The 17,237-nt window shown below is 51.6% G+C and overlaps 1 protein-coding gene across 4 annotated transcripts in view; it reads left to right on the top strand.

Moving 5' to 3' along the window:
• Positions 1-17,237, top strand: part of KLHL29 (kelch like family member 29) — a 327,911-nt gene that overhangs the window by 253,004 nt on the left and 57,670 nt on the right. For all 4 annotated transcript variants that reach the window (XM_070451134.1, XM_020910712.2, XM_070451132.1 and 1 more), the window contains exons 4-5: positions 4,406-4,547; positions 6,235-6,747. In XM_070451134.1, the coding sequence (XP_070307235.1) occupies positions 4,406-4,547; positions 6,235-6,747 (655 nt within the window). The remainder of the gene's footprint in view (positions 1-4,405; positions 4,548-6,234; positions 6,748-17,237) is intronic.

The following is a 17,237-nucleotide window of genomic DNA, read 5'->3' as shown; positions in this document are numbered from 1 at the left end:
CTTTGGATGGACAGATCAGCAGAGGCAGCCTGTTGAGGCTGTTGCATGTTCACGAGTGTGCAGCCTGGTGAGCAAATGATGTTCCTGGAAGGAAAGGCATGGCTGCCCCTCCAGCGGGTCAGCCCCTTGCCCACCCCCGCTGCCAGGCATCTTCACCACCTGCAGCCTTAAGTGGAGCAAGGGCCCCGGGGCAGCTCTGTAGGCAGTGTGTAACTGGTTCTCCCCAAGCTGGAAAAGCACAACCCAGGGACCTGGGGGAGGGGAGGGGGGCTTGTCGCAGGTGGAGGTTCCCAGCTCCCCGACCAACAGGCACCTCAGCCCTCAATGCCCCTCACAAAGAGCTGCATCCATAAAGGATGGGGGTCCTCAGTGTTCTTCAGCCACTGAAAGAACCAGGATGCTGTCAGCCACTGTAAAAATGTGACCTTTGAAAATTTACAAGAGCTCAGGGTTTAAAAGCTGCTGCGTTAATGATGCATCCCATTAGCATCTCATTAAAGAGAAGCAGAGAGAAGCCTGCTTGGCCAATGATGGGCAGAGAGGGCCACGTGGAGGCGCCAGGCAGAAGGAGGGCTCTCCTCGCCTGCCTCTGTGCCGAGGGCCATCATGTCATGGGAACAAGGCCAGGAACACTGGGGAAAGGTCGGCGATGTCCTCGGTTATGGCAGTGGGAGGGGGAGAGGGGAGGCTTCCTCACCCTGCCTTCCTCTCCCCCCACCCTCACCCAGGCTGTTCTCCTGGCCTTCTTGTCTGGCCTTCCTGTCTGTGCCTTCTTGGGGTGGAGCCCCCTGGCGAGGAGAAGTGAAACTCAAGGAGGCCTGGCCTTTGGAGTTCAGAGCTGGAGGTGCAGACCCACACATGTTCCCCTAGAAACCTCCAGAGCCTGGGGACCTCGAGTCTACATTGGGCCTGGAGCCCCCCTGCAGGAGGACGGGGCTCCAGTCAGCCAAGCTGACTCACATCACCAGCTGCCACATTCTTCATTACCTGGGCATCCAGCCGCCTCCGCAAAGAGCACCACCCGTGTGTATTTTTCTGGAGGGAGTGAAGGAGGGAATGTTCATTTATTCAATAAAATAAATAAAAAGTCCTGAACTGCACATTGCTCATAGCTTCAGAAGTTGCTACTGCCAAGCAGAATGAGTGTCCTTATTTATCTTTCCTAAAGAAAAGAAAAAAATAGGCTGTTTTCCTTCTCCAGCACAACCTCTTTCTTGTAGGTTGAACTCGCTTGTGAGAGCCGTGAAAGACCCAGGCAGACAGCAGGCCTGTTGTAGCCACAGCTCAATTGTGCCAGTGCCCTGGGCCCCCCCCCTGTATTCCCAGCTTCCTTCGGGAGTGTGTCTTGGGTCACAGATTGTGTAGCGGGGAGCAGACCCCCAAGGGCATGGCTGAGTCTCAGGCACTGCGTGTCCCCGGTGCCTTGGGGCAGGGCCGACCACAGAGCAGGGGCCCAGTTAACTGAAGAGCAAACCAAACTGCCAGCAAAGGCACAAGCGACCAGCAGAAACCCCTGAAGTTTTACATTCTGCTTGCCCACTCCCTGGTGGCTCCGATGGTAAAGAATCTGCCGGCAATGCAGGAGAACCAGATTTGATCACTGGCTCGGGAATATCCGTTGGAGAAAGGAATAGCAACCCATTGCAGTATTCTTGCCTGGAGAATTCCAAGGACAGAGGACCGAGGAGGGCTAAGTCCATGGGGTCGCAAAGACCTCACTGAGTGACTTTCACTTTTTCACTTACCCACTCTCAAGGAGGAGATCCCAGCCACCCCTCCTGGCAGCAGTGGCAGCCTCTAAGGACCAGGCCCGGGGCTCCAGGTCCACAAAGCCCTTCCCCATCCCGTCGAGTTAACCAGGCTGGGGCCCTGGATACTGATTCATTGGAGGACAAAGGGCGGCTGCAGGAGGACCTGGAAAACCAAACCTGCCTCTAGCCTGGGAGGCCTCCAGGAATTTCAGGCCACACGGAGGGGCTGTGGTGCTCCCTACTGGCAGAAAGAGTTGTTGTATTGCCAGTGAAGGAGGGGACTGGTGAGAGGGCCTGGGGGCTCCACATTCAAACTTCAACCCCAAAACAGGGCCCCAAACAGGACACCACACTGGCTTCTCCCCCCCAACCCCCCGCCCCGGTCCAGATGCCTCTTATTATGAGGGAAGCAACCTCTGCACCTCTGAGCCCACGGCACCCCCAGAGCCTGGAAACAGACGGGGTGCTGCAGACAGGACACGCTGGAAAGCCGTCTATATAAAGACGCTGCAGATGCCAAGCTATTGTTTCCTAAATTCCCTGACTATTGGTGAGGGCGGCTAAATCCCCAAGCCCCTCGCCTATCCTAAGCTCCCATCTGTCCCACAGACAGAAATGGGGCAGAGGCCTTCCTCTGATAAGGAAGCTTGTCCGCAGAATTGTTCCTCCCTCGGGAGATTCACTCTTTTCCTTTGTTTCCTGCGTTGTTCACAGAAGCGAAGCATCTGAAATGCAGCCCAGAGATAAAGTGCTGCCTAATGCAATTAGCTTAGCGCAGCCTACGGTCCTAATAGGATGCGCTCCGCTCCTCCCAGCAGGCCCTGATGCAGGCGCTGTTTGTCATCTGTATTAGGCATCAGAGCCCGGCTGTCCATCCACCCTCCCACCTGCCAGGACTTTTCCTGGCTTCCGGGCGAGAAGAGTCCCCCTGCTCAGAGATGCCCAGAAGGGGGCGCTGCCTCCCTCCACCCCGCCAGCTGGGTCACTGAGGCAGCTTCCAGCAGGAGTCCAGAGCACTGTGGCCTCACTGAGAGAGGCCTGCAGGTGCACCTGGAGGCCCCTTTGGCCTTCTATGACAGTCCCCAGTGGATGACTGTCTGCCCACACCCCACCTCACACTTTACCCCCAACCTGGCTGGGCTCTGGCTACCCTCAAACAAGCTCTGGTCAGTCCTCCTGGAACTATCTTGTTGAGACTCACCCCTCACATCCCAGTAGGAGACTCTCCAACGTGTGTTTTGGATTTTTTTTTTTTTTTGCTTATTATAAATATTATAATATTATAAATACTGGGAATGGCCACAGTAGAAAATTTGGCAAATACAGAGATGTAGACCCGAAAAATTGATGCTTTCGAACTGTGTTGTTGAAAAAGACTCTTGAGAGTCCCTTGGACTGCAAGGAGATCCAACCAGTCCATCCTAAAGGAGATCAATCCTGGGTGTTCAATGGAAGGACTGACGCTGAAGCTGAAACTCCAGTACTTTGGCCACCTCATATGAAGAGCTGACTCTTTGGAAAAGACCCTGATGCTGAGAGGGATTGGGGGCAGGAGGAGAAGGGGACAACAGAGGATGAGATGGCTGGATGGCATCACCAACTCGATAGACATGAGTTTGAGTGGACTCTGGGAGTTGGTGACGGACAGGGAGGCCTGGTGTACTGCGATTCATGGGGTCGCAAAGAGTCGGACATGACTGAGCAACTGAACTGATCTGAACTGAACTGAGGTGTGGACAAAAGAATAAAAGTGTCCTTTAATCCCTTCACCCAAGAATGACATTCCTGAGACTATTTTTCCATATTAATCCATTCCTGGATTTTTCCTTCCTGCACATATTACCCAGTGAAGTTATACGTGTTATACTTTTCTCATTCAGCATTATACTGTAAACATTTTGCCATCTCCTTAGGGAGTAAGCATGATTTTTATTGACTATATAATGTTCCATGGTAAAGTGTTAGCTCAGGGAGACCAGTGCTGTCCTAGTGTTTGTTTCTGCCTTGAGGTTGGTTTTCTCATTGAATACATTAATTAGTAAATGAGATCCTGGGGCAGAGAGCCCACCTGCTTTCTGTAGGGAGGAGCTGAGGGTCCCAGAGAAGATGCTCCCTGCCTTCTGGCCTGGTGTCAGGACCTGTGCTGTCCTCCCAGGGGCCCCAGTCCCCACTTTCCATGCCTCCTCTGTGGAGTGGGACGCTGGGGGCCTTGGGGGCTGGCATGGAGGTAGGATGGGGCCTGGCGATAATGCATCAGAGAGTCGTCCTCTCACAAGTCAGAGGCTGGGCACATGATGTTCCTGGGCCTGGACTGAGTATACAGTTGGTGCTCAACACCTGCCCATCCATGGTTGATGTGGTTTATTAATGACCCAAGGATTGAGGGAACTTTACTTCTCACAGTACAAAGCTCTCATTCCTTTCTGATAGCTCAGGTGATGGGGGAGGCACCAGGTTAGGTTGGGTGTTCCTGGAGGCCAGGAACTTAGCTGAGGCCACAGCTGCTGCTACTGAACAAAGACACTCTGCGCTTCTCTTGAGGGACTGGATGCAGGGCCAGGTCTCTGCCTCTGGAGGACTGCTGGGGTTTGGGCACCAGGGCAGGACTCTTGCCAGGCTGTGGGTATTCACCCCCCTGCTCTGCTTCTTTCCAGGCCCCCGGCATCTCCAAAGCAGACAATCAGTCCCAGGGACTCACGACCAGCATCCGGTGGGGGCAGACGCCCATCAATCAGTCCACGCCTTGGGACACTGATGAGCCGCCCTCCAAACAGATGAGGGAGAGCGACAATCCAGGTGTGTACTTCAGGTGGACGGAGACACCTACCCTCCGGCTGGGGCAGGTGGAAGTGTCCAAGACCTTCTGGGTGGCCGAGCTCCTCAGCAGGTCCTGACCCATGGCCTGCAGCAGCCCAGACCTCAGGCTGCACCCAGAACACGGAGGAGGGACAGGGGGTGTGTGGCTGTGTGTAATTCCCTGGGCTGTGTCTCTATCCCTTTCTCTGTTGCTCAAGAAAATACTGGAAAGAATAAGGGAGAGAGAATGACATAGGAGTGACTCTGAATCTGCTTTGAGTTATTTTGGTTAGTCACTCCCAAATCTCACTACTCTGATTCATAAAATTTCCTAAGTCATCCATCCAGTGAGGTCTCGCTTTGCCAACAGTTACATGAGAACTGAGAGGTTCCACTCAATGGGAACTGGGGGTTTACCGCCTCCTATAGCATCTCGCGCCTTCTTTGGACAGCTCCAACCATAACAAAAACCTTCCCTGTTATCTCCCATCGATCCCAGGCCTCCCCTTGGAATACACAAAACATCTGAGCTTGGCCATTCACACCACAGCCTTACAGATATCTAAAGACCCCCATTCATCCCCCTCCAAGTCTTCTGCAGGAGGAACACCCTGAATCCTTCAGCCATGCCCTCAAGCCTAGTCCCTTCACCTTCCTGGGCATTATTCCTCTCTTTGCATCCCTCAGAACCAACACACAGAACCCAAGAATGGGTTCTTCACTCAACCCCTCTACCTCGATGATTGCAGCCTCACCTCGCTTCTGCTCTGCTGGTAACCACATCACATGCTCTCTCATCAGTAAGGCCCCAAGGCTGTCCAGGTGGCTACTCTGTCCGTTTCCTCACAATCTGGCTTAAGCAGCTGGGTGTGGGGGACCCAAGAGCAAGACCATGTCCATATCCTCCTGTATGACTCTTCGCATCTTTTCCTGCTTATATTGCTGACCTGTGCCTAACCCTCCCAACATGATGTCACCTGCAGACTTGGTCATACGTCTTCCATTCCATCATCCAAATCACTGATAGAAAAGGTGAGCACATCACTAGAGACCTCCCTTGACGTCTCCAGCATCCTCTGGGCCATTCGCTGGCTCATGAGCCAATCACTTCTGTGGCTCTACCTCTCTATATGTTCACCATGGAGTTATCCAAGGTTTCACCAGCTGTGCTCTGAAGTTCTGATGTGGTTTTCCAGGCTCCCTACTAGTCCTGCAGAGGACTGAGTGTCAGATGGCATGCCTTATCCTAAAGACACCATATTAGCTCACAGCGACACCACTTCCTATTCTACAGGCTTGGAGACAAGCCCCCTTAGCAGCCCGTTCTAGAATTTTGCTGGCACTGCTTCACGGACACTTGTCAGCTTCTAGTTTTCTCCGGCCTCTCTCATTATCAAAATTGGGTGCCTCGTTCTGTGTGTCATCTCATTGCTCACAGCAACTCGGTGAAGTTGGCAGATGAGGAATCTACTCATGGAAGGCTTTGCCTAAGATCACTCAGCTAGTGAGGGCCAACCCAGTGGGGCTTCATCTAATCACGGATTCCTGGTCTGTGAGCTCCAAGGACACAGGCTCCTTGTTCACCTCTCTGACCCCAGCACTCGGCCCAGGGCTGGAGGCAGTCGGTCGGTGTCTGCTGAGTGAATTGTGTAACCGGCAGATGACATCTGTTCCATTTCCCTTGCAGGCACAGGGCCGTGGGTGACCACAGTGGCCGCCGGGAGCCAGCCTGCCCTGATTGCACACTCCTATGGAGTGGCCCAGCCTCCCACCTTCAGCCCGGCGGTGAACGTCCAGGCCCCGGTCATCGGGGTGACCCCCTCACTGCCTCCCCACGTGGGGCCCCAGCTCCCGCTGATGCCAGGCCACTACTCACTCCCACAGCCGCCCTCACAGCCGCTGAGCAGCGTGGTGGTCAACATGCCTGCCCAGGCCCTGTACGCCAGCCCACAGCCCCTGGCTGTCTCCACACTGCCCGGCGTCGGGCAGGTGGCCCGCCCAGGACCCACTGCCGTGGGCAACGGCCATATGGCAGGGCCCCTGCTGCCTCCACCGCCGCCGGCCCAGCCGTCTGCCACTCTCCCCAGCAGTGCCCCGACCACCAATGGGCCCCCCACGTCAGACTCGGCCCACGGGCTGCAGATGCTGCGGACCATTGGCGTGGGAAAGTATGAGTTCACGGACCCCGGGCACCCCAAAGGTAAGTCCTGCTGCCCACACGCTCCCATGTGCCCGCACCTGTGCCCCCGTGTGTGGTCACCACACAGCACGCACAGGAGCCTGGTTCCCGGTGCCCAGCTCCCCAGCAGTCCTTCACTGCTTCCATCCAGGCTGCAGTGGGGCCTCCCTGCCCAGGACAGCTGGGTCTTAGACCAGGGAGGCAGAGGGGAAGGTGGAGGGCAGCACAAGGAAGGCAGGAAAATGTGGGTGGGCAAGCAGAGGAGGGAGGGGAGAGCCTGCCAAGTCCGGGGCCTTCTGCCTTCAGCCCGACCCCTGGCCCATTCTCCCATCTGACCCAAGGCCAGGCCACAGGCAGCATGAGCAGAAATCCTCCTCTTAGGGCCCCCTAGAACAGTCCCTTTGGGGGCCTTCTCCATTTTCCACTCATAAAAACAGAACATGAATTGGCTGTGTGCCCATTCCCCCCCCCCCCCACCCCCCAGAAAAGCACCCATTGCTGTGCGTTGGATGAGAGCAGCTCAGGGCTGTGAAATGAGACCCAGAAGACCCCCCCCACCCCCACCCCCACAGACACCTCCCCGGCCCATCCTGAGGCAGCTGAATGTTTGGTTTCGAGAACCCATGGGTGGTTCTGTGAGACCCCAAGAAAGAGCACCTCCAGCCTTCATTTAACCCCCTTCCCCAGGACCCGTTTTCATTCCAGATCCTTGAGAACAGAGCCAGGGGAGGGAAGACACCAGGATATGGTTCTAGGCTGGGCCCCGGCCCGAGGCTTAGAGCAGAGGGTGTCAGCAAACCAGCCTCACTCTTGACCAGACTTAGGGATGCAGCCAGCCGGGATGCAGAGCAGCTGGGAGGACCTGGGGCTGCAGCTGAGTCTGGGGGGACGGCGGGGGGAGCTTACATACCCCTAGACTCACCCATCCCCTCAAGGTCCACTCAGCTGGGCCTCTGCTCCTGCTGAGTGGGAAGGCAGGGCAGCCAGGCCTGGACCCAGGTATGGACAAGAGGATGCATAATGGGTGGTCTGCTCTGCTGGGCTTCCAGGCTCCCTTTGAAAGAGGAGTAGATGGTCTAGGAAGTGTGAACCTCGGGCGAGACGCCTCAGCCTCCCTACTTACGAACCCTGAGATGGGGCGGGGGGCTGCAGACCAGATTCTTAGCAGAGTAAGGGCTCCAACTAGCCATTCTCGTCCAGCCTGCTCTCCTGAATCTCTATCTTTATCCCTGCGAGCAATTTCCAGACTTTGTCAAGCATCCCAACAACAAAGCAGTGTCTAGATCTCTGTCGGGTTTAATTCCCAGTCTGATTGAGCCCTGACTGCCTTTGTTTTGGAAATCAGCACTAGTTTTAAATGAGAAAATTACATCTAAATTTTGGTAAACTCTTGCTTTGTTTAAGATCTTTTTTAAAAAATTGACTACATTGTTTTTTGGGGTTTTTTTTTTTGGTTTGAATTGTTTTGGTTAAGCTCCCTCTCCCTTTGAAAAAAAAAAAAACTTACCCACAGTTTATATGCCACCAACTGTGACACACGGGGTACTGGGTGTCCAGCTACACCCAAGGCTGTGCCAAGGCCTGAAACACCGTGAGTGTTTCCCTCTTCTCACCATCAGGTGGGGGGAGGAGTGTGTGTCCACCCCACTCTCACCCCATCCCAGGGAAACTCCTAAGACCAATGAAGTTTTTGGTGCCTTGCCAATTTCAAGCATCCCCCCAGGAAAAGGTGTTGGTTCTGTGCAAAAAGGTAATTGGCCCAGACAGGACCGGTTCCTGGTTTAGGGTTTAACATACCCTGCCCCGTGAAGCTGCCAGGCGTAGGCACATCTGATCACCACTAGGCATCTGAGTTCATAAGATCATGAAGATGTAGGTGGTCAAGGCAGGTCCCTGCTGAGCTCCTGTTCACGCTGGGCCTGCAGGCTCTGCAGAGCCATGCCTATAATATCATGTGGGGTCAGACGAGTGAACCATCCTCTATCATGGGCCTGAGCCCATAGACAGGAGGGAGGAAAGAGGGGCCCCTGGTGGGGTTTGCTCTTCTGGCCATTATGGTGTGAATTCCATACCAGGCCTGGGAATGCTGTGGGCCTAGAAAGTGTTCACAGCCCCGCCTTCTGGGGAGCCAACTAGATTCCCCAGCTGGTGACCTGGTGACCTGTCCATCACACCAACTTCCATAGTTCTCCAGTGAACTGGCTGTTTCCCCAGAAATTACATTGAATTCTCTTCTCTATTTACGGCCCTCGTCAGCTGATTTCTCCCCCCGGTATTTGTGGTGAAGAAAGACAATGAAGCCTGCACGCACAAATGCCTCCCAACTCAAGCCTGAGTGGGTTTTTTCTTTCTTTCTTTTTTTTTTTAAGGTAATTTCTCCTTTCATTTCTAATCTTAAAAGCCTTTATTGCTAAAGCTATAATTTATCTGTCAGATCTAATGTCAAACAACTGCATATTTTTTAAAATAAGAAACCCGAATTTTGAAACCAAATCTTTGAAACTTGCTACGTGAGAATCATCTTCCTGACAAGCCCACGTGGGTTTGGATTTGGGTCACTTTTAATTTTGCCCCTAGGGATTTTACATCTCCGAAGTCCAATTGATTTCACACTCCTAAATGACAGGCAGCTGGCTCTGAGCAGGAACTAAGAGACCCCACACGAGAGCATCAACACTAGTCAGAACTCTACTTTAAAAAAAAAAGAACTTTCCTTTTCTCCTGTTCTCTGTCTGAAAGCTTGCCGGGCATTATAATAAGATCCACCATAGAACTCCTTGAGATCTAGCTCATTAAAGTCCTGCGATTTTTCCTACTATTGTTTGACATGACAACCTGGTCTCTCACGGAGCCAAGTAATTACGAAAAGATCCCCTCCATGAAGAACAGGTCTTGCCAGCCAAAAGGATGGGCCACTGGTATTTTTAGACTTCATTAGTGCCCTGATTTTAAATTTCACATTTTGTTTCTTGTAATTATCTTCCCATCGACTGAGTTGAAATTTCAGCTGGGGCTCTGTTAATGTGCCTTCCCAGAAAGGGTGTTGGGGCTTTCATTTAAAACTTAACCAGTTGAAAAATACAGGTGGTGGGGAAATGTTTTTTGATTTGCAATAGGTCAAGCGATTGTCCCTCATCTCTGACTAGAGAAGCCGATTTGCATGCAGCTCCCTGTAATGAATGTTATTTCAATGCATTGTGTGCCTATAGATTTTTTCTTAAGAAACTTGAGATAAACCTCCTTTCTTTCTCAAAGAACAATTTGGGGTGGGAGGAATCTGTAGGATTTCTTTTCTTTTTTTTCTTAGATTATATATTGAAAGCTAATTAAATTTTATGTGTGCAAAGTGATAAGGGGGGACGAAGATTTAGTTTTACTCAAATCCTGTTAGAAAATACCTGAGTCGTGTGTTGGTCTTGTTGCGTTGCACCCCTGAGCTGATCCACGGGCAGAGGTGGTGACCAGCATCAGAAATTGTGAACCCGCAAAGTCCAGTGTCACATGAACCCAGCTATGTGTGTGTCACCGCAGAGCAGGCTACTGTTGTCATTCTTTCTAGCCCCTGCCTTCTTCCATGAAGGACTTCTGGTGGTCAGGAGGGTGACCAGAGACACCTGAAACCCCCAGACACTGGACCTAGTGGTGAGCTGCAGAAAGGCTATTGTATTTTCATCTGCCTGTCCAGGGAGAGAAAAGCCAGGCTGCAACTGTCCCCTCTGGCTTCTGGACCAAGAAGCAAAGTCCAAGTTGACCAGAAGACTGGTCAACTTTGACTTTAGACTTCATAGGCCCTGGGTGAAGGGCCATGAGGGTTCTCAGGGCTGGGGAGTCCTGTAGTAGGTGTGTGGGCAGCCCCTTCCTATGGGTTTTGCATCTCCTCCATTTCACCCTTGCCCCCGAACCTCCACGCCATGGAGCTCTGTCTATCCTCTGCCACCTTCTATTTGGACAGCAGTTGCCTCAGCCTCCCAAGGGGCCAAAACAGGATTCAGGAAAGGGACTTGGAGGCAGAGTGGACAGCTACATGACTGAAGCAAGACTTCTAACCTCCCTGAGGCTTGCTTGCCTCATCTTGAAAATGGGATGACAGTACCACAATCATCAGGTAGAGAGGAGAAGTGAATGAGATCACAGGCTTGACTGTACAGAGCACTGCACCCACTTATCACCAACCCAGTTGCTCCTGCTGACACAGGCCCCAGGTTTGGGGATTTTAGCAGAGAAAGAAGCCGGCAAAGACACAGAAAGCAGGGCCCCCGCCCCCGTGCAGAGGAGATGGACGAAGCCCAAGCTTGTTCATGGGGCTGCCAGCCCATGGTCAAGCTGCTTAACAGGAATGCGGCGTCCCCATCCCTAAAAGGGAACGGGATGAGTCACCTTCCTCACCCCCAGCCCTGGCATTCAGCATCAATCTCATCTCTCCCTGCTCCAGCCTCTGACACACCAGGGCAACCCACTCCCTTAATATAGATTCTAGAAGAAGCCAAGGATGCAGGATAAAGCTGTCTGCCCACACACGCTTAGCCCAGAGGCACAAATATCCCAACTGACATCACCTTGCCACAGACCTGCTCTTCCTATCTGTCTCAGAAATGATACCTTGAATCCATGCAGGAGTTCAGAGTCCAAACCCATGGTCTTCCTTATGCCCTTAGGCATTGAGTTTGGAAACTCCTTTGATTCTGCCTCCTCTAAATTGGTCCTCTCCTCTCGGTCTCCATGCCCACCTTTCAGGCCAACATCACTCCAGGCCTGCATCAATGGCCTCAACAGTACAACCCCTCCCGTCCAGGGTCCATGCTGCCACCAGAGTGACCATTTCAAAGCACAGGTCTGGTTCTGTTACTCCCTGCCAAATGCCTCCAACGGCCCCACTGCTCTCAGGACAGAGCCCAACCCTTGACACGGTGCTCCAGCATCCAGCTCCTGCCTGCCTGCCTCCCAGCGTCGTCTCTTACCATCTCTCATCGCTCTGCTCGCAGGCTGCCCTGTAGCCATTCCGCGGTCTGGGTTCTCTCCTGTCCAGCTCTGCTCTGGGCCTTGGCTGAGCACTTATGATACAGTTTGCCTGTTCCTGGGTCATTCTCCCAACTGGACTGTGAGGTCCTAGGTTGGGGGCCAGCACAGACTCCACCCCATTCCACCCATTTCCAAGCCAGTACCTGGCACTAAACGATGAAGAGTTAGAGGAATGAAGGCACAGAGCCCTGGGGTGGAAATTATCCAGTGAGGTCCTGTGACTTCTCTGCCGCTGCCTCCTCCCTTTGTATAGTGAAAACAGGTTAGTACTTGAGGGTCAAGTCATGCAGGGAAGTCTACGTGAGACTTTGTTCTGTAGCTTCCTGGTCCCCCGCATACCTGCCCCATGCTTCTGGGAACAAAGGTCCAGCTATTTCAAAGCTCCTCCTGTAGCCAAGCACCTCCACCAAAATATTAATCCTTACCCCAGAGCATATGGGAGCTGAAACTCTGCCTTAAAGATGAAGAAACTGTTCTTCATCTGTAGAGGGGGGATAAAAAGTAGAATCTGCTTCTTACGGTTGTGAGGAGTAAGCGATTTATTTTACACAAAGCCCTTAGGATAGTGCCCAGCCTTTCATAATTACATACAAAAGTGTTTGCTATGATTCTCTTCACTCCTGGTACAGGACCATCCTTCAGTGTCCATGGCCTTTTAGGAACCCAGGGGAATGTGAGAAAGTAAAGACCATTTTGCCTTCCAGAGTCTTAGGAGATTACATTAACATCATGATGTTTGAAGCACCTAGTTCCCAGAGGTCCACTTTGTACAAGAGAAAATTGCCTTCTCTCATTGTAACATTTTACAATCCCCTACCATCACCATAACAACCAGAAGGAACCAGCCCGTTGCTGGGAACCTCCTCCTAATTCCAGGAGCTATTTGTCTTAGGAGGACTCCTCCTAATGACCCACGGGGGCTCTCAGCATCCTTTGACATTCAGCTTGATATTGGGGGTGCCCAAGGCACTGCAGGGGTCCTCCCCCATGGCCATATCAATAGATGGGACAAATAGAAATATGTCATTCCTACAGACAAAACAACTAAGGCTGTAGGTGAAGGGGGGGTGGTGAGGAGCATGTGGCTGGCAGCATGAAAGGTGGCCAGGAGCCCAGGTCCTGCACCAGACTGCTTGGGTGGAATTCAAATTCCACTACCCACTAACCCAATGAACTTGGCTTGAAACCTGGTATCTCTAAGCCTCTAAGTTATCTGTAACACAGAGATAATAATAGTGCCATCTTCTTAGACCTGCTTTAAGGATTTAACAATGTATGTAGAGTCTAAACACTGTGCTTGGCACATAGTATGCTTACAATAATGTTAGCTGTTGTTATTACTACCACTACTATTAATTCTAAAGAATGCTGGGCGGTGAGGCAGGGAATACTGTCTGAAGCACCTTTGGCTCAGGATCTCCGTTATTTTTAAAGCAATGTTGTCCAAAATAATCTCCCAGCTCTGACTGACACAACACTCAACACAGACCTGGAACCAACCCCACAGTCCTGCCATCATGACAACTTTCCACTTTCCAGCTCCCACCCCAGCACACACACTCCCCCGGGAAATAAGTGTCTCAGAGCCTATGGAAACTGAAAGTCCATCTCATCTCCATGAGGTCTTTCCTCCTCTCCTGCCCCCAGCCTGCCACAGAAGGCCTTCCTGCCTTCACCGGGCTCTGTCCTCAAGGGGTTTGTGAATCATTAATTGGAGGATTGTCCAGGGCTTAACGGTTTTGTTAACAGATCATTTGACAATAAATGAACCAGGCAAGTGGAAAATGCAGCACAACGGTCAGACCACCCAGCGACGGTGTCATGCTTGGAGCAGGTGGTGGGCCCCGAGCCCCAGTCTGCGTTTGTCCCTCTCGGGGCCCCGCTGCTCAACAGGGCACAGGCAGAGCGATGTGCCCGGGGCCCCTCCTCAGGAGTGGGACATGGGCTTTCAGCACCAAATCTCCACTGAGCATCTTCCAGTTCAGAAATCCCACTCTGGCCCTAACTGTCTGACAGGCAGGGCCAGAGGAGTCCAGACAGCGACTGAAATGGGGTGGTGGGGGAGGCTCTTCAAGTGGGAGCACAGGGAGGAAACATTTCCATTCCCGGGATTTCAGAAAATGACGGTGATCCACAGCAGGAAGCCAGCTGCCAGGGTCCCAAGCCCTGTCTTCTCTCAGAAGTTGTGACCCAAGCAGACACCAAGCAGGACTGACCACTAGGTTCTGCATCCCTGACACTGAGAAGCCACTGACAGGCTCAAGCCCTATTACTTCCCTCCCTACGGCACCACGAGGTGTTTACTGAGCAACTGGGGGCTTCCCCGGTGGTGTGGTGGTGAAGAATCCGCCTGCCAGTGCAGGAGACTCAGATTGATCCCTGGGTCGCAAAGATGCCCTGGAGAAGGAAATGGCAACCCTCTCCAGTATTCTGGGGAATGCCATGGACAGAGAAGTCTGGCAGGCTGCAGATCATGGGGTCGTGAAAGAGTCAGACAGGACTTAGTGACTGAACAACAACAATGTGTGTGTAGCATTAGGTACCTACTGGGTGCAGAATCCACACTTGGCTTCTCCCAGACACAAGAGGCACACCCCGTGCAGGTCTCAGCTCCTGCTGAGCCTGAAGACCTGTGATCATGTCCACAAGGTTTCAAACACCATGTTGGGTGCTAGGAGGGATGGAGGTCTCCCTGGAAGACCCTGAATTCCACTTGCAGGGGGGCGGGGGGGGTCAGTAATAAGAGCTAAGGGCCTGGAAAAGAGAGGTCAGTGTGGACTGAGCACTGACCGTTGAAATGATTAAATGGCAGTTGAAATGATTCAGAGGAGGCAAGTGGAAGGCAGGTAGTTCCACGGACACCAGCTCTTAGGAAGAAGGCCTGAGATAAGTGCCAGGGACCCAGAATCATGACTTCAGTTCCACAGAGTTTTACACACACACACACACACACACACCTACCCAAATGGTCCTCAACACCCATCCTGATCAAGGACAAGTTCAACTAGTGGTTTATGCTGATTTACACCCATGCAATTCATTCTCTGAACCCTTGACACATAAGGTCCAGAAAGCCTGGGCTTTGCTCGGGCTTCCCAGCAGTTCTCTTTACCTCTGCCCATCAGTGATGGCACAGTAAGAGTCCATGATGTTGGGCAAGTTCAATTCCTCAATCCCCGTGGCCATTCTGGTCTTACAAGGTGAAGACCTCTTGGTCTTCAGGGGCTTTCCTCTGGGAAGGAAGCACTTCGGGGTCATTAGCTTCCAACTGGGAAATTGATGCACACTCGGGATCCAGGAAGTCTTGGTAAACATTTCTCTCTCCTATCATAACATACGTTAACGGCAAGTTTCCTGTGGCCTGATCACTATTCAAACAACCAGTATGTGCTATCTTGTGAGGAAAGGCATGTCCTGTCGGACTGACCCTTAGGGCTTTTTAGTTCAGTTTTCAAGATTAGAGATGAGTTTCAAGAAGGGGTGAGTTGGGCAGGTCTGGCATGCCTGCTGCCTCTTCCCCAGGGATGGGGAGGTAGCAATACCCCCAAGCTGTGAGACTGTGGCACAAACCTGGCTCAACAAAAAACAATTCAGTTACAACTACATTCCATTCAGAAGCATGCTTACTATTCTAGAAATTGAAAATGTGAAAATAATACAAGCATAGTAGGTTAGGAACACAAAACATCATGTCAATTGCTTGAAGAAAACAATGGCCAAAAGGTTGCCATCTATTGAAACTGTTGTCATTGCCTGTTTTCTTAGTGTAACTCTCTTTAAAAATATGTATCTTAGAGGGAAGCCCAAGCATTTTCAGTGCAGCACCAGAATGTTCTTCGCCTTGTAGCTCTCCCTGCAGGGGTTTGGATGACCAAGTACAGCACTGTTGACCGTCTTGTTTTGCCCACTGGCTTCTCACTGCCTTTTCCTCCCCTCTTCCCAGTGACCACTCAATGCTCTCATGGCTCCGTGTCTCAGATCCAGACCTAACACACATCCCAGGCAAACACCTATTAGTTTTTTACCACTTTCGAAAGGACCAATGTCATGGGCTATATGTTAGTCGGATCAGGCTGGCATTACACAACACTACAGACTGACTCAACAGAAGTTAATTTTCCCACAGTTCTGAAGGTTGAAAATCCAAAATCAGGGTACCCACAGTTTTTCCAGCAAAACCTCTCTCCTTGGCTTGCAGACAACCATCCTCTCAGTGTCCACACGTGGCCTTTCCTCTATGCATGGGCTCCTGGAACCCCTTCTTATAAAGTCATATTGGATTAGAGCCCTATCCTATGCTCTCGCTTAACCTTAAATACCTCCTCAAAGGCCCTATCTCTAAATATAGTCACACTGAGGGTTAGGGTTTCAACATGACAATTTAGGGAAGAGGGGCCTTCCGAGGTGGCGTTAGTGGTAAAGAACCTGCCTGCCAATGCAGGAGACGTAAGAGACTCAGGTTCAATCCCTGAGTCAGGAAGATCCCCTGGAGGAGAACATGGCAACCCACTCCAGTATTCTTACCTGGAGAATCCCCATGGACAGAGGAGCCTGGCGGGCTACAGTCCACAGGGTTGCATGGAGCTGGATGTGACTGAAGCAATCTCACAGCAGCAGGACATGATTCAGTCTGTAACAGGCTATATATATCAGCCAAGTTGGCAAATGGGAAGGGTAGCCCCTCACCACAACAAAGTTACTTACTTGACAGTTACAATGTAACTGCATGTATTTTCCATGCTTGATACTTATTTGAACTTTTTCATCAATTTACTATTATCATTTTTACCAGTTTAAGCCACTCACTCTATTCCTTATCAGCTGAGCACTGTCTGTATTTTCCACTGTTGGAATCATCCATATTTGGGGTTAATTTTTTATTTCCGTAGAACCTTCATGCTGGGAGGGATCTCAGAGCCATCCAGCAGAAGCAAGAATCAGCCCTCCCCCGCTGGGGACTAAGCCACAGCCACTCACAGCTCGATGGTTTATGATGTTAAATGGTCAAGAACTGTCTTCCTGTAACTTCCATGGTCTGCCCTCTGGGCCCATCAGAGCAAAGCTGGCTCCTGTTCTCCATGACAGCCCTTCAGATTTGTGATGGTGGCAGAATTTCCTTTTCTACAAATATCTCCAGTGACCTCAGCAATTCATCCTATGGGTCATTTGGTCCTTTACCATGCTGGGGTCCTCCCTAATCATGCTCCAGCTTGTCGAAGCACCTCTTAAAGGGACACCAGGCAACAGTCACCCCCTTGGTCCTGAGCATCACACTGCGCATAGTCTAACTTTTCTATAACAATCATGATTTATTTGTATAAAACACACTCACACACACCCAGGCACACACTTCAACTTCCAAGTTAAGAGAAAAGAAAAAACAACCTCACAAAAATCCTTCTGTCCACTCCACCAAATATTTAGGGTCTCTTCCCTCCTCTTTCTCATCAAGGTTGGGGTTATAGATAATTCCTCTTTATAGAGCTCCCCTT

The sequence above is a fragment of the Odocoileus virginianus genome, chromosome 2 (genome assembly GCF_023699985.2).
Source record: "Odocoileus virginianus isolate 20LAN1187 ecotype Illinois chromosome 2, Ovbor_1.2, whole genome shotgun sequence".
NCBI lineage: Eukaryota > Metazoa > Chordata > Mammalia > Artiodactyla > Cervidae > Odocoileus > Odocoileus virginianus.
The sequence above is the reverse complement of the archived record's forward strand: the minus strand, read 5'-3'. Positions and strand labels throughout refer to the sequence as shown.